The sequence below is a fragment of the Heloderma suspectum genome, chromosome 2, assembly GCF_057233095.1.
Source record: "Heloderma suspectum isolate Gila_16-S chromosome 2, 16-S_ref, whole genome shotgun sequence".
NCBI lineage: Eukaryota > Metazoa > Chordata > Lepidosauria > Squamata > Helodermatidae > Heloderma > Heloderma suspectum.
The window spans coordinates 172,812,038-172,832,064 of NC_139459.1; the positions used below are offsets into that span (position 1 = coordinate 172,812,038).

General features: G+C 46.3%; 2 protein-coding genes across 2 annotated transcripts in view; one reads left to right on the forward strand and one right to left on the reverse strand.

Moving 5' to 3' along the window:
- FGD1 (FYVE, RhoGEF and PH domain containing 1) overlaps positions 1-7,934 on the forward strand; it is a 68,926-nt gene extending 60,992 nt beyond the window's left edge. Inside the window, exons 14-18 of the mRNA XM_084836115.1 lie at positions 484-573; positions 837-962; positions 1,684-1,842; positions 3,054-3,197; positions 4,786-7,934. Of these exons, the coding sequence (XP_084692241.1) occupies positions 484-573; positions 837-962; positions 1,684-1,842; positions 3,054-3,197; positions 4,786-5,037 (771 nt within the window). The 3' untranslated portion in view covers positions 5,038-7,934. The remainder of the gene's footprint in view (positions 1-483; positions 574-836; positions 963-1,683; positions 1,843-3,053; positions 3,198-4,785) is intronic.
- Positions 7,712-19,467, reverse strand: TSR2 (TSR2 ribosome maturation factor). Its single transcript, XM_084836116.1, has 5 exons — positions 19,378-19,467; positions 14,404-14,494; positions 12,449-12,540; positions 9,153-9,326; positions 7,712-8,619 (listed from the first exon to the last, which is right to left on the reverse strand). The coding sequence occupies exons 1-5, from the start codon at positions 19,456-19,458 to the stop codon at positions 8,506-8,508; spliced, it is 552 nt and encodes a 183-aa protein (XP_084692242.1). The 5' UTR covers positions 19,459-19,467; the 3' UTR covers positions 7,712-8,505.
- Positions 19,468-20,027: the final 560 nt, after the last annotated feature.

Here is a 20,027-nt window from a genome sequence, read left to right on the forward strand (position 1 = left end):
AGGGCAATGCAATGGCACCATAAAAGTCTGGTCTGGAAGCACCTCCTTGGCAGGGCACGCGCTGGCAGTGTGGAGCAGCACACCCGGAGGCAAGGCAGATCTTGCCAGCGGGCTCAGTCGGTGCGCATTTGATTGTGCCAGAGAGCCACGGCATGGGGCAGCCGCTCACCAAAGGCACCACGCCTTGGCCTGCGTGTGATGGTGCGGCAGGCCTGCATGACAGGGAGACCAGGAGGCTGAGAGTAAATAGGAGAGAGATCTGGGCCGGGGGGAGAGCCAAGAGCTATTCTCCCTCTCTCCCACCTATCCCGCAGTATGTGCCAGACGGAAACTAGGAGTGGAGAGGTGTGTGGACCCAGGGGGTTCCCTAAGCCTGGCAGTTCTTTCCTTGCCCCACAGAAGAGGGCCAGGATTCTGCTTCCCTTCCCAGTTCAGAGATGTGTTTATCTGTTATAACAAATACTCTATTGTTAAAATCATCAGGCGATACAGGCAACAATCCAGAAGCACGAGCAGACTCTGGAGATGTTCAAGCAGCTGGTCAGTGAAGAGGAAACGCCGCCCAATTCGCCTGTGAGTCGTTGCTCTGTGTTTGTGTGTGAGAGTTGTAGAAACTTGCAATTTTTTCAGAGGAAAGCTTCCTAAGAATCTGGGCTGAATTCTGAGCCAACGTTGCATTCTGAAGCTTTTTTGGACTTGTGGCACGATGTACAGCTTTGGCTATTTACCTGAACATTGAGGCTTGGGTTGGTTGGAAGTAGAAAGGACTTCTTCCTGGTGTGTCCTTTTGCTATGCAGATATATTAACCTGCTGGCCTACTCTCCCCCACATGCAGGGGTGCGAACTGGGCCGACGGGCTCCCACACCGATCCGGGAAAAAGAGGTGACCCTGTGTATGCAGTGCAAGGAGCCCTTCAATGCCCTCACCAAGCGGAGGCATCATTGCCGGGCCTGTGGCCATGTGAGTGTGTGCAGCCGTGGAATTATGCGTTTCCCATTTCACATAGCCCTCCCTCTCTCCCCGCCCCCCTGCCCTTGGTTTGTTTCCACTTTTCCCCCATAGCAGCCTCCTTGGAGAAAGGGCAAGGTACACACTTTATATATGAACGAGGCAGTCTTGTCTGCATGTTAACTCTTGTCCAGCACTGTCCTTATCCTGAGGCAACCTTCCACAACCTGGCACCTCCAGATCTTGTTGGACTCAAACTCCCATCAGCCCAAGCCAGCATGGCCAGTGATCAGGAATGCTGGGAGTTGTAGTTCAAAACATCCCACCCCCTGAGACCATCTTGCCCCAAAGCCCCTGATAACCTGGAGCCAACACATTCAGTAAAATCAAGTGATAACATTCTTCTGTTGGATGGATTCTGCTGAAGGTGTAGGTTTGTTGTGTTTTGTGTTGCTTCCCCATTACAGGGGGTGGGGGAGCAAGGGTCTTGCACGTAGAAAAGTAATAATATCTGGGCAAAAGCAAGGCTGAACTCTTCTCTCTGGGCCTGCTGATTTTCAATGTGTGGCGATTTGTTTTAATTCAGACATGCATACCCCCACTCACCCTGGAAGCCCGACGTGGTCCAGTCCAGGGAAAGCTTTTTAGCCCTGATTCTGCCGCATATATACATGGGCTCTTAACTCATGGACTGCCTTGCCCCTGCTGATCTCCTCCCACCTGTCCGTTGCAGGTTGTCTGTGGGAAATGTTCTGAGTTCCGGGCCCGCCTGGTGTATGACAACAACCGGCCCAACCGTGTCTGCACTGACTGCTACACGACGCTACAGGGCTCCCCTGCCAGCCCTGTCCCACACCCCAATACACCTCAGCGCCGGAGATCCATTCTGGAGGTAAGAGTGGGGCGGGCAGCCAGATTAAACCCTGTTGGCATTGAAGCACCTTCTTCTGAAACTATCCTGTTCCTTGAAGCTTCTCATGTAGGGTCTATACAACTTTCTTTGCTCTTGTGCTTCTTGCAGTATTTTTCCCCTAGGGCCCCCTCCTTAGGATGCTACACCCCGAAATGAGAGGCAAGCCTGCTTGTTTGCTGGCTGGCTGATGAAAGCAAAGGCACGCGCTGCCTGTTGCTTCCCCATAAACACAGTGCCAGGGTCCAGAAAAGCATTATTGGTTGCAAGTGTCCTCTTCCTGATCATATCAGTGTTCAGTGCAGCCATCAAAAATCTTGCTGTTTAAGTTCCTGGTCCTCTTGATTGAACACATGAAGCTGCCTTACAACTGAACCAAATCAGCCAAGTGCTGACTACTCAGGCTGGTGATGTCTTTTTTTACAATAAAAGCTGAAGTGCTCAGGAAGGTGAATTCTGCAGTTTTTCTCCACTTTTATCTGGAATTGTTCCATATACACTGCCTCCAGCCCCACCCTGGCTACGTAGAAGCCCTCATACTGCTGTTGGGAAGGGTAAAAAAAAGGAAAAATATAGTTGATCGTCTTTGGAATGATGATGGTTTACATTTGTATCTTTTCCTCCAAGGAGGTCATGGTTCTCCCATCCCCACCCCTTTTTATCTCACAATAACCTTGTTGAGGTAGTTTAGGCTGAGGTCACCCAGTGTCTTCTGTGGCTAAGTGGGAATTTGAATCTGGATCATCCCAATCTGACCCTCTAGCTCAGGGGTGTTGAACCTCAAGCCCGCAAGTCAAATCTGGCCTGCATGGGGTCCCAATCCTGCTCTCCCCAGGTGGCCACGTCCCTTTCCCCCAGGCTACTGATTATGTGATGGTTTGCTAGGCTTTGTATTCCCCCCACCCACAGTTCTAAGTAGAAATCCCTCTCCTAAGGCTTAGTTACTGGCAATAACGGCTGTAAGCTATAATTTTGGCCCCACTCACCACTGGAATGCAGCCCCCAAGAGCTTCTCCTAAATGGAATTGGCCCTTGGGCTGAAAGGGGCTCCCCATCCCTGGGCTGTCCACTACATGGCTCTGGTTCTCTGTTAGGACACAATTGAAGTTCAAAGCTGCTATGTGCCTGTGCTGACAGAATGGCCTAGTAAGTAGGACGGTGGGCCTTACAAGTTTCTCTCTGGCCTTCTGCAGAAACAGGCTTCTGTGGTGGCAGAGAACAGTGTGATCTGCAGCTTCTTGCACTACATGGAAAAAGGAGGGAAGGCCTGGCACAAAGGCTGGTTTGTCATCCCGGAAAATGAACCCCTGGTGCTTTACATCTACGGAGCTCCCCAGGTATGGCAGCATCCGCCCGTTCTCCTAAACGCCCCTTCTTTGCCATGGTCTTATGCTGGTGGGCAAGGACAGGGTCGAAGCTTATAAAACAATCGAAGGAGAGGAGAGAGGGATCCTCTTTTTCAAAACAGAAAGACCTGGGGATGGCGACCGATACTGGTAAGTAGCAGGTTTAAGGCAATCTAAAGGAAGTAATTTTAGATGCAACATAATAATTTATTTTATTTGTGTTATTAATTTATAGCATTTCTGTACTGCCTTTCTAGACCAATCAAGCTGGTCTACGAAAGGTCCAAAACATAAAAACCATAATCAGATAAAAACATAGTTATGCAGTAAAAGCAACATTACAAATAAAAAATAACCTTTGGAACTCATTGCCACCAGATGTTATATTAACCCTTAGCATAAACAATTTAAAGACTGGTTTTGGTGGTTGCTAGCCCTCGATATACCTTCCTGCTGTGGATTCACATCTGCATATGCTGTATTAGTTAAAAGTCTCACTGGGGACTAATGGAGAGTGAATAGCGTCACTGTGCTCTGTGAGCGAGCTTGTTCTCAGGTACTCAACCTAGGGTGAAGGAGTGTGGCGGCAGCGGTGTGGCGGCAGCGGTGTGGCGTAGCCAACACAAGGACAGGGCCGATTCAGTTTTGCCCCCATATCACTCATTCTACCCCCTTGCCGTGAGCTTTGATCCACTGCCACTAACCTATGGGGCAGGCGGCATTTGATGTTTATGGGTCAATGTGATGAAGAGGAAGACCATGCAGGGGGTGGGGGGAGGCTGTTTTTCTTTTACCTGCTTAGAGAAACTCCAGCAGAGTCCCTCAAAAGGACTCTGTTCTGGCAATGCTTTTGTTGACAGCCAGGTAGGACTCAGTCCTCACAGCCTCTCGCAGGGGAAGGAATGCCCCTCTTTATTCTGAAGGATCACCTCATAGGGCAGGGCTGGGCAACTTGTGGCCCTCTACATGTTTTTGGTCTACAACACCCAGCAGTCCTACCTAGCGTAGCCAGTGGTCAGTAATAATGGGGGTTGTGGGCTAAAACATCTGGAGCACCCCAGGTTGCCAGTCGTGGTCATAGGATCTTGAGACCCCCCTGAGAAAAGAGATCCTCCCCTTCTTGACTTGGGAGGGGCAGCCCTCTTGGGATGGGAATGGAGCTCTTGGCTCACACCATTTGAAGACGGGAGGGGGGTATCCCATGCTGCCACCCTCCCCATATGGGAAATTGTTAAAGAGGCAAAGGGCTTACCCAGAGTGAATGCTGGCCCAGCTGGCTATGAACCAGCTGGCTATGAACCACCTGGAAGCATCTTTCTGGCCAGGGTCGGAAAGAGAGGATGCTAAGCTAGGCAGGCATATTGAGCTAGGCCAGCCGTCCCCAACCTTGTGCCTTCCAAATGTTTTTGGATTACAGCTCCCATCTGCCCTGATCATTGGCTATGCAGGCTGGGGCTGATGGGAGCTGTAGTCCAGAACATCTGGAGGGCGCCAGATTGGGGAAGAATGAACTAGGCTCATGCAGCCACTCTTGTGTTGTTTCTGCCCTTTGATCTTGAGCTGTCTGTTTGTCCTGCAGGATGTGAAAGCCCAGCGCTCGATGCCTCTGATTGGCTTTGAGGTGAACCTTCCGGAACCAGGCGAGCGGGTGGATCGACGCCACGCCTTCCGGATCAGCCAGAGCCACCTGTGCTGGTATTTCAGCCCCGAGACTGAGGAGCTGCGGCAGCGATGGATGGAGGTGCTAAGCCGGGCAGGCCGCGGAGAAGAAGCCAAGGGGCCGCCTTCCATCCTGGAGGCAGATGAGGATACAGAGGCAGAGAGAACCTAGACATGGAGGCTGGGGAATTAGGAATAAGTGACTCTGCCCACCCTGGGAACTTGCTCACCATACTCTGACCAGTATACTTGAAACATTCTCTCTCTCTCTCTCTTTGGCACTTTCTCCCCTTCCTTTCTTCGTCAGTATTAACAACTTGCCATAGGTGACCTCCTGACTCCCTTTTACAAAGACCTGTCCTCAGCCATAATGTTCCCTGCCATCCCTGGCTGCAGAGGTGATGCACATGCACTGAGATTTTGCTCCAGGCCAGTTCCTGTTCCCAGCTGTAGCATGTGGGAACCCACACCTACCTACCTACCTTTCTCTCTCTCTCTCTCTCTCCTTCCTTCCTTCCTTCCTTTCCTCCCCTCCTCTACACAGGGAGAAACTGATCCAAGAGGGTGGATTTCTTCCCTCTAATACGTGCTTCCCCCTCGTTTACATCTTGTACCAAGATCTGTTCTTCCAGTCTGCCACTGCTTATTTAGCACTTACTGAACATATCTCCACTGCAGTGGTTTGGGAAAGGATAGGTGGGTGGGCAGGGCAGCAGAAGAGGGAAAATCAGCACGGAACCAATTATTTCAATGGAAGGGGGTTGTCCTCTAGACCATTTGTCTGCCTCGGTTGTCATCCCCCTCCCCCCTGGGGGGGGCAATGTTTGTGATTGAGATTAGGTGGAAATTTTGTCTATTGTGATGTTCCTCACCCTTCCAACCACTTTTAAGATAGAAAAGGCTGATTTCAGCCTGCCTCACCTTTAGCAGATGGGTGACCTTGTTTTAACTTGAAGCCTCTCTTTTTAGGAACAGAATCAGTTTTGAACTAAGCTCATGTAGACTGGGAGACAAGGGCTAGTTTGGAGAAGAGAAACAGGGCAGGGTCTTTACCTTGCTACAGCAGGGAGGGGTCTCCTCTTATAGATAAGCCCTCCTTCCAAGAAGATGGGCTGTGTTGATGAGTTGCCACATTCCATTCCATTATGCGCCCTTCCTTCCTCTACCATTCTCTGGGCTCTTTTAAGGACACAGTCCACCCAGGGTTTCTCCTGTGCAAGCCCCACTAAAGTTGAATGCAGCTGTATAACACTGCAGCTAAAATTCACTTAATACCCATTCTTCCTGTTTGTGCTGTAGGCTTCTTTTTAAAAATTGTACATGGGCTGTATCTAATGGTAGTCCTACTTACAGTTGGCCCATGGGAATAAATGAGACTTCAGTTAAACTTTCATTGGGTACAACCCTATAAATGGCAAATTCTGCTCAAAGGTGCTTGCAAAACAGAAGAGAATGCAATAAAATTGCATAGAAGTCCAGCTAAACCAACAATTAAAAGGGGAACGATAGGTAAGCAGCTGGGAAATGTAGTCTTCAGGTGCTTTTTGTGAGGACCAAGGAATGTAGTAGACACATGAGGGAGAAAAGTCCCGCATGGAGCAGCCTGTCCTAGGATTGCCTCCTGGCACGAAAGAGGGATGTGCGCTTGAGCAGAGGTGGGCAACAGAGTGAAATTCCACATGCTGAATTCGGATACAGCCAAGGCCTTACACAAGAGCCGCGACAGTGTAAGTCCCATTCATTTCAGTATGAATGTAAGAAGTGCCTTGCTGGATCAGAGCAAGGTCCATCTAGTATGGCAGAGGTTCTCAAATGGTGGTCTGTCCACGAGCTCCATCTAGGCAGTCCATGGAAAGGTTGTGGAATAGTCGAGAGTATCTATACTTAGCCCTGTGCTTGTTTGTTGTTTTCTTGACAACGGCAATTGAGGCCATCTTGACTAGGGGCCAGATTATCAAACAGGCTAACAAGGCCCTAGCCTAGGATATATCATGATTTTCGTGATGTGGCACTAGTGCCGTCTACTAATTTCCCCTTAAAAATTTACCGCTTAAAGGGGCTCTTCTCGGCAGTGTGGCCTGGGCCTCATAATTTGTATAATACAGCACTAGTTTTTGGTGATGCTGCTGCTGAAGGAAAAACGTTACTGAAATATAAGTTATGTTCGTGCTTTGATTTGTAGAACAAAAGCAAGTTCAAGTGGTGCTTCTGGAACCTCACTAGCACAGTGAAATAGCCATTCTCCTGTTCTTTGTCCCCAGCAGCTGGTTCTCTTGAAAAATGCTGCCCTTGACCAAAACATGGGAGTTCCATTTCCCTATCATGATGAATAAAGCCATCAATAGGGCTAAGGAAATAAGATGGGTGTTCACAGCTGGCTTTGAATAAGCAAGCCCCGTGCCATACAACAGGGTGCTTGTGCAGGAGATGCTTTCGGTGGAGTATTCCAAAGGAAGGGGTGGTTATTAACAAGGGGCAAATAAAAACCCCTCTCTCTCTCTCTCTCTCTCACACACACACACACACACACACACACACTCTTCTCAAATGCAGTTGCTTCCCCTCCTTGAGACAATGCACTTAAAACAGCTGACATTCTTGAGTTCTGTTCTGATCCTTATTGGACCATCTTGTCTGTCCCTATGACCGCACAGATATTTCTCTCCACCCTTGCCGGTACTGTTTTAACTTACAAGTGAGGGGGGCAGTGTCGCTTTTTGAAAACTGACCCCTTGCCTTGTTTTATGTAGGTTTCCTGATGGCTCCCATCCATGTTCTTTGTCCCCACCCCCCATGGTGTAGAGCTAGTGCATGTAACTTTTATATTAAAAAAAAGTCTCAGTATTAAGGGATATACAAAATCTTACCAAAATAATATTTTATTGTTGCTCACATACAGTGGCTGGCCACTACAGAGGTTAGGGAAGGGGAGCTTCTATTGACAGAAGTGCCCCTGTCCCACAACCGAGATTCGTGTATTGTCCATTTTACTTTCTAGTTTCATTGTTGTATTTTGTTTTCCATTGTCCATAATTTTTTTTTAAATACAGGATTTTGTTTTTCTGTTACACTCATTTCTTTGCTTGAGTAAGGGTGAGCACACAATCGTTCCCTTCTGGGGTTGGGATGGAAAAGAGAGGTTGGCCCACTTTGGTCTTCCAGGAGTTGGGCTACTTGAAGAGGCAGAGCAGAGGCAAAGGATATCCTGAAACAAGTGCCTCAAACCAGACAAGATGTGAGTTGGGCACAGAGGAGGGTCTTTCCCGGCAAAAGAATCTACATTGCTGCTAGATGCCACTTCAAACCCCAGAAAGAGAGCGGAGGCGGAAGAGGAAACAACTTCAAGAATTGGAAGGCGTTCACGCCACTGAGCCTAGATCCTGTTCAGTGCAGGAGACCGTCTGCTACGTCAGGAGCAAAGGCAAAAGCAGCAGGGCATGCACAACAGGCATAGGCTGGTGTGGAGAGCTGAACGTACCCAAGCCCCCCAAAACCCCCTCTGCCTTCCAAGCTGCTTCCCTCAGCACTGTGTAAAGGAACATCCAAGCCTCGGAATTGTTTAATTCCATGTCCCCTGCTATATCCTTGCAGCACTAGTCTATGCAGGAATCCTACACTCATGGTCTTTGGCCCTTGTTCTTCATTTCTTTTTTTTTCTCACCAAGGTCCAGCCATCTTCAGCCTCTGTGCCTGATGGAGGAGGAGGGCTGTGTTGTGATCCATTTGTGCTGGGAGTGGCACTGCAGTCCATGGCCTGCAGGAGGGAGAAAGGAGACCACGTTAAGCGACTGGGCTAGCCCTTAAAGACAGTCTTCTACGAGTACATGCAACTGCAGTTTTTGAAAAGTTCTGGGTTAAAAACCAGTTTCTAACCCTCCCCATTTGACAAATACCAGGGGAGTAGTCCCTAGGATTAACTAGCCAACAGCCTCAACAACAGCCTGTTCCTGGGCAAGCCTAAGGAGCCATGATCCCCATGACTATCCACACAATTACAGTGTTAAAAACTGGATTTAGAACTGGTTTCTCATTGTTATCTGACAAGTTTATAGGGAGTACCTGCAGAAGGCTCCAGTCATCAGGGGCTTTGTTCCACATCATGAAGGCCAGGTGTCCTTCCTTCATGGCATTCAGCCTTGCTTCCCTTCTTACCCCACTACCCTCACCCCACCCCACCAAGTTTAGGTTTTGAACAAAGCCTGCAGCTTAGAGGAGGCAAAACAAGCTGGTTCGCATATAGACAGACTGATGGACTCTGTTGTAGTTTTTGGAACTATATCACAATACCTCTTCCTCAGTTTCCTGTTCCTCGTCACTGCTGCTTTCCTCAGCTGGCTGGGATTTTGCAGCTGCCATCCTAGTATCTTGCTTCTTCTGGGACAGCTGGACAATGGCTTCATGCACTGCTGCGCCATCTCCCTGCTGGCACTGACTGAAGAACAGGCACAGTTGCTGGCTCACCTACCATGTGAGAAAAGGGACAAAGTTCCTTTCAGCAAACAGCACAGGACCATTCCCCAGCCAAGCACTCTAGAGATGACATTAGGACCTTGTCTTTTTTCTGTCCCATTAGAGTGCACACAGTTCCCAAAGTGAAGAACCAAACCAGAAGTTCTTACTCTTAAAGTTATCTGTGTTTACTGCTGAAGCTAGTTGTCACAACAGCATTAATACTAGATGAGAAAGGTGCTCTAGCACACCTGCCACACAAATAGAGCCCAGAAGGGTCTTGACATAAAATATCCCTCCAATGTCAAGATCTGGGAATGTAGCAATGGCCTGCCTTAGTTTTCCAGAAAGCACGACTGCTAAAATAGCTTTCAAGGCAATGGCTGTTTTTAACCATTCTGAGCCCGAGGAACAGCCTGGAATTCAGACCAAAATGCAAAGCAGTGTTCTTTAACTATCTATGCAATTAAGGGCACAATCCTACGCATGTTTAGACAGAAAAAAGGCCTACAATTCTGGGGCATGATGGGATTGTAGGCCTTTTTTTCTGTGTAGACATGCATAGGATTGTGCCTTAAGGTGTTTTAGTTTAGGCTCATCAACATTAGGTAGCCATGAAAGATCAACAATTATGAATACTATTTATTACATTTTTATCCCATGCTTCTTCCAAGGAGTTCAGAGTAGAGGTCACTCGTAGGGTTTGGAGCTAAGCAGGAATTTGAACTTGGCCACACTGGTCTAATGCTTTAGCCCAGCCTTCCCCAACTTGGTGCCCCACAGATGTGTTGGGCTACAACTCCCATCATCCACATCCAGAATGGCCCTAGCTGGATTGGGACGGAGTTGTAGTCCAACACATCCAGAGGGCACCAGGTTGGGGAAGGCTGCTCTAGCCGCTCCAATACACTGGCTCTCAACTGAACGACTATTAACGATTCTAGAAAAAAATGTTCATTTTGTCTAGTGAACAAATATGGCATCCTGTCCTCCCCCAATGCCTCTCTTTGTTGTACTACCCTCTACAGGGCAAAAGGAGAAACAGCATACAGAAGTTTTTGGCTCCGTGGATCTGGCATGCAACTTGATCTGACACTTCCTTGTCCACTCTTGTATATTTAGTAATGGATGGATCTGTCAAGTCCATTTCCACCTCCAAGTCTGTTCTGTGCCAGTTCAATACGGATGGGTTTCTAAAAAGGATTTTTGGGCATTTAAAAAAATGTGTTTTATGTGCATTTTTCAATTGTGTGAATTTTTTGTACACAATGTATTGACTAAAGTGTGTTTTTACACACTTCTCAAATGTGCACATTCTGGGGGATGCATTTTTCCTGGTCTTGAAATGTACAGAGTTCTGGACACAAATTGTATCCGGTGTGTGTCTGTTTACGGGTGGTGCGGATTGGAGAAATCTGCCGAAAAAGTCAAAGGGAGTAGATTTCTCATACACCCATTTAAGTGTGTTTTTGCAATACCTCAGTGTACAGAGCAACAGTGCCCCATAGTGGTAAATTGCGACTAGTTCATCCAGGGAGGCAAGGGTAGGTTAAAACCCTTAACAGCTCCAGGCAGGATTATATGAACGAGGGAGAATAGGATAACAGCTGGAGGTGTGATAAGGAACACAGACCTTACCTGGAAGGGCAGAAGAATCAGTCCAAACCAAAAGGAGCGTAACATGTTGAAAATGTAAACTCCCTCACACAAGCCTAAGCAGGAACTGGTTTTCTGTGACTGCACTGCAAGTTCTAGAATTTCGCCTCCAGCACTGTATCGACCACATCCATCAGATTGCTGAGAATCCCAGCTTCTTTTTCCTCCTTGTTTTTTAAAAGGAATTTTTTCTATTCATACTTGCAAAAAGGCTTTGTAAAGGCAAAGTCTCCAACTTCTAGTCCATTATTTATTTAGCCTGCAGTTAACTCACAGGCTTCACCTCTATGATTGTGGAGTTTTGGTTTTGCTTTATAATAGGCTAAGATCTCTACCCCAAATTTTATTTTAGGGGAAGAGTCAGTGTATGGTTTCCTTCACACTGAGCTCTAGTTACGTATGAAGGGGAGGAGGCTGAGAGTGAATGGCTTCAACTCGTATTGGCTAGAACTCTCGAGGCTTTATTTGTGACTTGCACCCTTGCTCGCTGGTTGTGACACTTTATTGTGATAGATTATGGGGGTTCATTCATGGGATGTTGCTATGATGTGTGTCCTGCTTTGGAGTGGGTGTTTGGACCTGATGACCACCTGGTCCCTTCCAGCCCTTGGTTTTTAAGATGTCCAAACATCAGGATGTAGACATCAAAGCCAACATGCCTCACTAAAAATGGTTGAGGGCTAGGAACTTTTGTGGACTAACTGGTTAGGCTGTCAAAACCAACCCCACATCGGGCCAGTCAAAAGTGTGAATAAATACTGTGGCACAGTAAGATGAGCATGCCTAAGAAGATTAACTCTGGCTAGGTACAGAGTAGGGAGAAAGATCAGAAGGTGCCAAGTCTCCTATGAACCAAGAAGAAAATAACAGGAGAGGAAGACAGGTAGACCTCTCCGTCAGCTGCAGGAAGAATTATGTCTGATACTAAGGCCGGCATCGCACAAAGAGCAGGTGAGGTCAATCTCTTTCAAACTGGGGGGAGATGCTCCTATGACTGACAGCTCCTCCTTACAAAAACATTTCCTGGATGTTCAAAAGGGAGAAAGGTTCTAGCATAGCTTCCTTCCCGACATGATAGTTTTGTGGCAGCAGTTTACTACTACTTTTTTTTTTTTTTAACATGGAACAGCATTCAGTTATCTAAGCCCCCAGCTGCAATCTGGAGTGGTACAGAGGAATAAGCCTGAAGAAACAGCACTGTGATACAACAGTCTACTGCATGCTTGCTCTCAGGAAGACGGAAAACTTAAGACATTCTGTTATGCTCACCCACTAGCCAGTGGTAGAGAAAGATCTGGAGCTATGTCATGCTTTCAAAAAGGTGACATGGTCTGGGGAAATTACCTGTCCATTCCCCCAAAGCGCCATTCCTCTCCATCCCAACATATATATCCCAGAGTGGCATTGGAAATCAGGTGCAGAGGAGAGAAAAGAAAGGCTGGAATTTTCCTCTCTTTATAGTTTAGCATATGAAATACCTGGGCCAAGCTTCCATCTTCTACCATAGTGTCAAATTCATTGTTCATCAACTCAGCAAGGAAATCTTCTATCTCTTCTGGCTCTAGGTCAGCTGCAGAGAAGGTAGACATGGAGTCAAATAATGCAAAGGGGAAGGTTTCAAAGATCATAGGAACATGGGATCCTTCCTTATACCGAGCCAGACCCTTGGGCCATCTAGCCTAGTGTTATCAACACTGATTGGCAGTGGCTCTCCAGAGTTTTGGGCAGAAGTTTTCCCAGACCTATCTGGAGATACCAAAGACTGAACCTTGGACCTTTTGGATGCAAAGCATGTACTCTACCACTGAGCTATGCCTATCCCAGGATGCTCACGGCTGGATATTCCCCAAGGGTAACATAAAGGCAGTTAGGGTCCCAGCCTATGCCCTTCCTCACCGAACCTCAACTGCCCTCCCTGAGCTGGAGATGCAGGCCTGGAATGCTCTCTCCCAGCCTCCCTGTTGTAATCGCACATGAGACAGGGGAGTCCCTTATCTCAGCCCCCTGGTAAAATTGCCTCTCCTGGGATCAAAGGTGTTCATAATTACCCACTTAGTGACACTTCCAATTTAATTTACATGTTCTTTGAGTTTTCAGAAATGTAATAAAGATGATGACTCCACTTAGTTCCATTTTAGGATGTTCAGACAGTTTTTCGTGACCTAGCGAGGTTCCACACGACAATGAGGACCCTGATTTAGGATAAGACCGAATGAACAAACTGCTACTGTTGTGCCAAATAGCTTTGTTGCTGCTGTTTCTAGGGTAGGCCACAGCAAGACCAGTCTGACTTGAAACACCTGCCATGTTTGGCACAAAATGAAATCAGGGACCCACCGTATTTATTAGAGAATGGTATACTGCTTTTGAATAAAATCACCAAAGTGATTAACATAATACAGCAATAAAATATTCACTGTTGAACAATAAAGCTACAGTTATAACTGGCTGGGTTACACCTCCAGGAAGGCTTGCTTAAAAAGGTAGGTCTTAAACAGGTGCCTGCCTGATGTTAATAGGGCAGAGGGGGGTAACGTCTTTCAGCCCAAGAGCCCAATTAAATTTTGGAGATGCTCTCAGGGCTGCATTCCAGTGGTGGGTGGGGGCAAAGTGGGCGGGGCCAAAAACACCAGCATATTTTAGCTTAAAACTCATAATGCCAGTAACAAAGCCTTAGGGGATGCATTGCAGCCTTTTAGAGTGGGGAAAAAACTATACTGAAGCCAGTGGTTGGGGGAAAGGAAAAGGGGCATGGCCATCTGGGGAACTAGAGGGCTGGATTTGGCTTCCAGACCTGAGTTTTCCCCTATCTGTAATAGCGAGTGTATTCCAGGGGGCGGGTGCTGCAACATTAAATGCCCTATAACCTCAGGAGCATGCAGTATCCTCAGAGCCGCTCCTTCTGTGGATAACAAAGATCAAGCAAGGACATAAGGGGTGAGGTGATCCCTAAGGTAACCTGATCCCAACTTGTTTAGAGCTTTATATGTTAATGATAAAACCTTAATCTTGGTCCAGTAGCTTGTTGGCAGCAAGTGCAGTTCTTTTAGCAGAGGTGTAACATGTTGTCAAAAGGGTCCCTTTGTTAGTAACCTCGCAGCTGTGTTCTTCACCAGCCATAGCTTCCAGATCAAGGATACCCTGACACAGACAATGTTACAATAATCCAGTCTTGCAGTTACCAGTGCCTGGACCACTGTGGCCAAGCTATCATGATCCAGGAATGGTTAGCATACCAGCCAAAGCACAGAACAGACCCAGCCAAAGATGAGGCTCTCCAGTTCTAAATAGTGATGTAAAGATCCAGTTTTAACTTGGGTCAGACCATCGTTGTTACTCTGGGCATACCATGGACACCAGAGGAAAAATAATTCATATCCCCGAGGGTCTGCTGCCTAACTCAATAGAACCTTATCTTGTTTAGGCACCTCACCATTACTTTGGAAGTATTGTTCTACAGCCCCCACCATCCATTCAGCTTTCTCCTGGCTGTATGCTCCTCCAAAGCCATTTTCAACAGCAATCTACATCAGAAGAAGACAAGGTCAAATTCATAAAAAGTAACTGGGCAGTTCTGCAACAAGCAAGGTGACATGTGTTAAGAGTGGTGGAGCTGGTTTGGTAATACCTTCACTGCCCTCAAAACACATTTTTTCAGTCCTGATTGAGTTCTAAATACAAAACAAATGTTACTCAGGTTTTCTGCTTGGTTTCAGAAGGTGAATTAGGGAAAAGCCACTTCCTCCTCTAATGCTGATGGTATTATGGCAGTGACAGGCACGCATTGGTTAGCAACTATAACACCACCACCATCTTGCCCCCAACAATCCCTGGAGTAATACTTTTTTTGTTTGTAAGTTGAAGGAGAAACACATATGCATACACACTTATGATGTGTCAGGCAGCTGGCCCAATCACAAGGAGAGGGGCATGACTGACAGCTCACTTCCATTTGATCCAGCCTTCAACTGTCTTGTGTGTAGTTTTGTACCATCGCTTGCAAAGCTGGGTTCACAGGGTGTATGAAGAACTCACTGCTACTGCTTAAAATTAAATAATTTTTTTAAATGCTACATCTTCACCCCTTGTTACTCCCATGCTCCTAGTTCTTTAGAATCATGCAGCAGATTCCTACGCATGTTTATTTAAAAGCTCCATTATACTCAACTGGGTTTCCTTGGATTACAGCTATAGTTTTCAACTGTATTAATTTTTCTATGATCTGGCACACAGTTACATTGCGAATTTATACTCAAGTAGAGCATGCCATCCAACTGTATTTATCAGGCTGGCTGAACACCAGCTGTGTACTCTGGTAGCATATTTAATCCTTTTTCTAGGTACACGTTGAAATTGAGAATGATTTTTTATAGAACGTACTAGTCCAGGCAAAAATGGGTATGATCAAAAACAAAGATGGCAAAGACCTAACAGAAGCAGAAGAGATCAAGAAAAGGTGGCAAGAATATACGGAAGATCTGTATAGGAAGGATAATAATATCAGGGATAGATTTGACGGTGTGGTCAGTGAGCTAGAGCCAGACATCCTGAAGAGTGAGGTTGAATGGGCCTTAAGAAGCATTGCTAATAACAAGGCAGCAGGAGATGACGGTATCCCAGCTGAACTGTTTAAAATCTTGCAAGATGAGGCTGTCAACGTGATGCATGCCATATGCCAGCAAATTTGGAAAACACAAGAATGGCCAGCAGATTGGAAAAAATTCAACTTATATCCCCATACCAAAAAAGGGAAGCACCAAAGAATGTTCAAGCTATTGAACAGTGTGGCACTTATTTCACATGCCAGTAAGGTAATGCTCAAGATCTTGCAAGGTAGACTCCAGCAATTCATGGAACGAGAATTGCCACATGTACAAGCTGGGTTTAGAAAAGGCAGAGGAACTAGAGACCAAATTGCCAATATCCGCTGGATAATGGAGAAAGCCAGGGAGTTTTAGAAAAACATCTACTTCTGTTTTATTGACTATTCTAAAGCCTTTGACTGTGTGGATCATAACAAACTGTGGCAAGTTCTTGGTGGTATGGGGATATCAAGTCATCTTGTCTGCCTCCTGAGGAATCTGTATAACGACCAAGTAGCAACGGTAAGAACAAACCACGGAACAACGGACTGGTTTAAGATTGGGAAAGGAGTACGGCAGCGCTGTATACTCTCACCCTACCTATTCAACCTGTATGCAGAACACATCATGCGACGTGCTGGGCTTGATGAAGCCAAGGCTGGAGTTAAAATCGCTGGAAGAAACATTAACAATCTCAGATATGCAGATGATGCCACTTTGATGGCTGAAGGCGAGGAGGAGCTGAGGAAACTCATGATGAAGGTGAAAGAAGAAAGTGCAAAAGCTGGGTTGCAGTTAAACCTCAAAAAAACCAAGATTATGGCAACCAGCTTGATTGATAACTGGAAGAGGGAGAAAATGTGGAGGCAGTGACAGATTTTGTCTTTCTAGGCACAAAGATTACTGCAGATGCTGACTGCAGCCAGGAAATCAGAAGGCGTTTACTTCTTGGGAGGAGAGCAATGACAAATCTTGATAAAATAGTGAACAGCAGAGATATCATACTGACAACAAAGGTCCGCATAGTTAAAGCAATGGTATTCCCCATAGTAACCTATGGCTGCGAGAGCTGGACCATAAGGAAGGCTGAGCGAAGGAAGATAGTTTTTGAACTGTGGTGCTGGAGGAAAATTCTGAGAGTGCCTTGGACTGCAAGAAGATCAAACCAGTCTATACTCCAGGAAATAAAGCCAGACTGCTCACTTGAGGGAATGATATTAAAGGCAAAACTGAAGTACTTTGGCCACATCATGAGAAGAGACGATACCCTGGAGAAGATGCTGATGCTAGGGAAAGTGGAAGGCAAAAGGAAGAGGGGCCGACCAAGGGCAAGATGGATGGATGATATTCTGGAGGTGACGGACTTGACCTTGGGGGAGCTGGGGGTGGCGACGGCTGACAGGAAGCTCTGGCGTGGGCTGGTCCATGAAGTCACGAAGAGTCAGAAGCGACTGACCGAATAAACAACAAAAGCTACTTAGACCCCAAGGAACTGATTGATCTACTTTAAATCCTTCCATTATTGTTCCATATGCAGTTGGTTCAGGGACAACCTCACACTGCTTTTGCAGGTTAATTTTGCTAATATAAAACCAAGCTGTGGTCATAGAGAAATGTGTTACCAGCATTCACATGTGTGGATGAAGAACACAAGGGAGTATCAAAGAGACTTACACCTTAATCCTATGCATGTTTACTCAGAAGCAAGTCCCATGGAGTTTAATCAAACTTCTTCCTAAGGAAGTGCACACAGAACTGCAGCCTTACCATTATATGGAAATGTCCTCATGATTGGACCTTCAATAAACAAAGATCCAGAACATCAGAGAAATGGCTAAAGTGATGTGTTACTGGACCAGTACCACCCTCTACCCAAATCCCACCATCCATCTAAATTCCAGAGGAATAGCTATGTTAAGTCTGTTATGACAAAAAGGAACTTTCTTGTGTACCATTCCTATGAGAATTGGTGGTTGATCTACATTGTTATTCTACCTGTGTTGTATAGACAGGGATCTGATTATTGGGATGTCACAACACATATCCCTCAACATTTGATCAAAGAAACAGATGAACGACTGAACAAAAGGAGCTCATGGCATGGTATAAGCCAGGGATAGGCAGAAAGAAGATGGAGATCTATTGGTAGATCAGCAAAGGTTTCTGATGCCCAATTGTTTAACAATAGCAACAATCCTTTCCACCTAAACTAGGCTGCTAAAATGAATAAAGTTTGGGGTTACTATTAGTATGAGTTCAGTTCTAGTGCTGAAAACAAATACCTAAGCTCAGAATGTGCTCAAGAACTGTTCTTTAGTTCCAAGTATATGTCTTTTGCACCTGGCTCTGAATGGTGAATCCTGGGGTTCTAGTAAAAAAATCAGAAGTAGCCCCAAGAAGTCTGAATCTGCTCACCCTGGGGTGCTTCCAGACAAGGCTTTTAATGTGCAATTCCCTTGCCTCATTTACAGAAGGTCCAGACAACGTTATCATCCACTTGCAGTCCTCTTGTGTTTTCCCACTTGTTTTTCCCGTTTTTTTCTTAGCATGGAAAATTGGTTAAGAAAGAAAAGATGGAATAGCTGTACAGCACCTTCTGATAGTGCTAGGAAGCCTTCATCCACAGAAATCTTTGGTATAAGCAACACAAATGAATGGTCTCTTTGGGCTTTTGTGGCATACAGTTTGAAAATATTATTTTCAGAATACAGATTTCCTTACAACTCTGCAAGTGGTTTCACCTTAAGTATCATGCATTTGCACATTTTTGTTGTTTGTCACACAACATTTGGCTGCCACACAACAGTTTCAATATGTATTGTGTGAGCTCTGATTTCCAACATCACAGCTATAATTCTATGCACACTCATCTGGGAGTGAATTGTTAAACTTAGCCCTGAGTAAGCATGCATAGGCTCAGGTGGCCAGTGTGTCATTTTGCTGGTGAAAGAGGCGTAGCTGGTGCAAGTTCAATTCTCAGGAAGAAATTCAGTCAAGCCAGAGCACATAGGAAGAAAACAGGTACTATATCTATTTTTAAAACAACAAACAGTAGTGGGACCATAAAGACTACCAATTTTATCCTATCATAAGCTTTTGTGGACTATAGCCCAGTTCATCAGATGCATGGAGTATTATTATGATTGTCACTGTCGCAAATTTCTGCATTTAATTTCCTTCTCACCTCACTCTTTACAATCCCCACCACCACCACACGCATACACACCTCCCCATGTACTATATTAGAAACCTGAAACTCTCCATAATACTCCATATATCTGATCAACTGGGCTATAGTCCATGAAAGCTTATGATAGGATAAAATTGGTAGACTTTAAGGTGACAATACTCTGTATTGTTTTTAAAATACTGTACTTGCTTTCTTACTATGTGCTCTGGTTGCTAGTGTGTTAACCGAATTCGTACCTGAGCCTTAAAATCGTTAGTCTTTAAGGTGCTACCAGACTTTCTGTTGTTATTGCTGCAACAGACTAACTCGGCTACCCCTCTGGAAATTCTACTTATTCCGGTGGGTCTACACAGGCCGTGGCTACTATACTATAAAGCTATCCGCCTCAAAGATGCCACAGCCATTTTTGCCTTGGTACTGCTGTTATCCAGGCTCACAGAGGATGCCAAAGGAGGGCGGGCCAAGCAATGAGCTCCGCCCCCGTTGCTGGACCCCTGGAACTACAGAAGGCACTTTTCACCCACACCCCCCCCTCAATGAATTTTGCTGTCATTCCCCACCCACCCCACCCCGGTGCTGCCGCTGTCCGAGTTCCTTGGCAACATTTTCTCCGTCTGTGGTGAGCGAATCCTACCTGCAAGACAGGCCAGCTGCCCAGCACAGCCTCTACCCCCTGGCAGAAGAGGCCACGTGTCTCCTCCCTCGGCGTCGCCATGAAAGCCGTGGGCAGCCAGAAAGTCAACCGCAGAATTATCGATGGACAGCAGAGGAAATGGGGGGCAGGCAAAAGTAAACGCGCGCAGAGTCCACGATAGTGCTCCTCTTTGTTACGCGACAGGAATAGATGGATTACACAGCAAACGCTAAGAGTTCGAGTCCCGCCCTCTACTCCGGCGGAGTACTCATATTCGGCGTATAGGACAAGACCAGCCTTCCTCAACCTGGTGCCCTGTAGATATGTTGGACCACAGTGCCCATCATCCCCACCCACGGGGGTCAGCTGGGGATGGTGTGCGTTGTAGTCCAACACATCTGGAGGGCACCAGGTTGGGGAAGGCGGGCACAAGATTTCGAGATTTAATTAGAGGCTTGAACTAAACTCAGCGCCAAATGTCGTTCTTTCCTTAGATGGTTATTAAGCTCATCAAGTGTCAAGACAGTTTGAAGTGGTGAATTGAGGATGTTCCTGCACCTGGGGCAAATTTCATTTCTTTTTAAAGTTATCTCTGGGGCTAAAACCTTCTTGTAGTGCATATTTTTTGGCCTAGAAACTTGCCTGCACTC

Excerpts from the sequence above, each read along its gene's own strand:
- TSR2 (XM_084836116.1), bottom strand. The coding sequence starts at position 19,458 with ATGGCGACGCCGAGGGAGGAGACACGTGGCCTCTTCTGCCAGGGGGTA. Across the intron at positions 14,495-19,377 it reads GCAGCTGGCCTGTCTTGCAG|ATTGCTGTTGAAAATGGCTT; the intron begins GTAGGATTCGCT and ends CTTCTGATGTAG. Across the intron at positions 9,327-12,448 it reads AAGATGGAAGCTTGGCCCAG|GTGAGCCAGCAACTGTGCCT; the intron begins GTATTTCATATG and ends CTCACATGGTAG.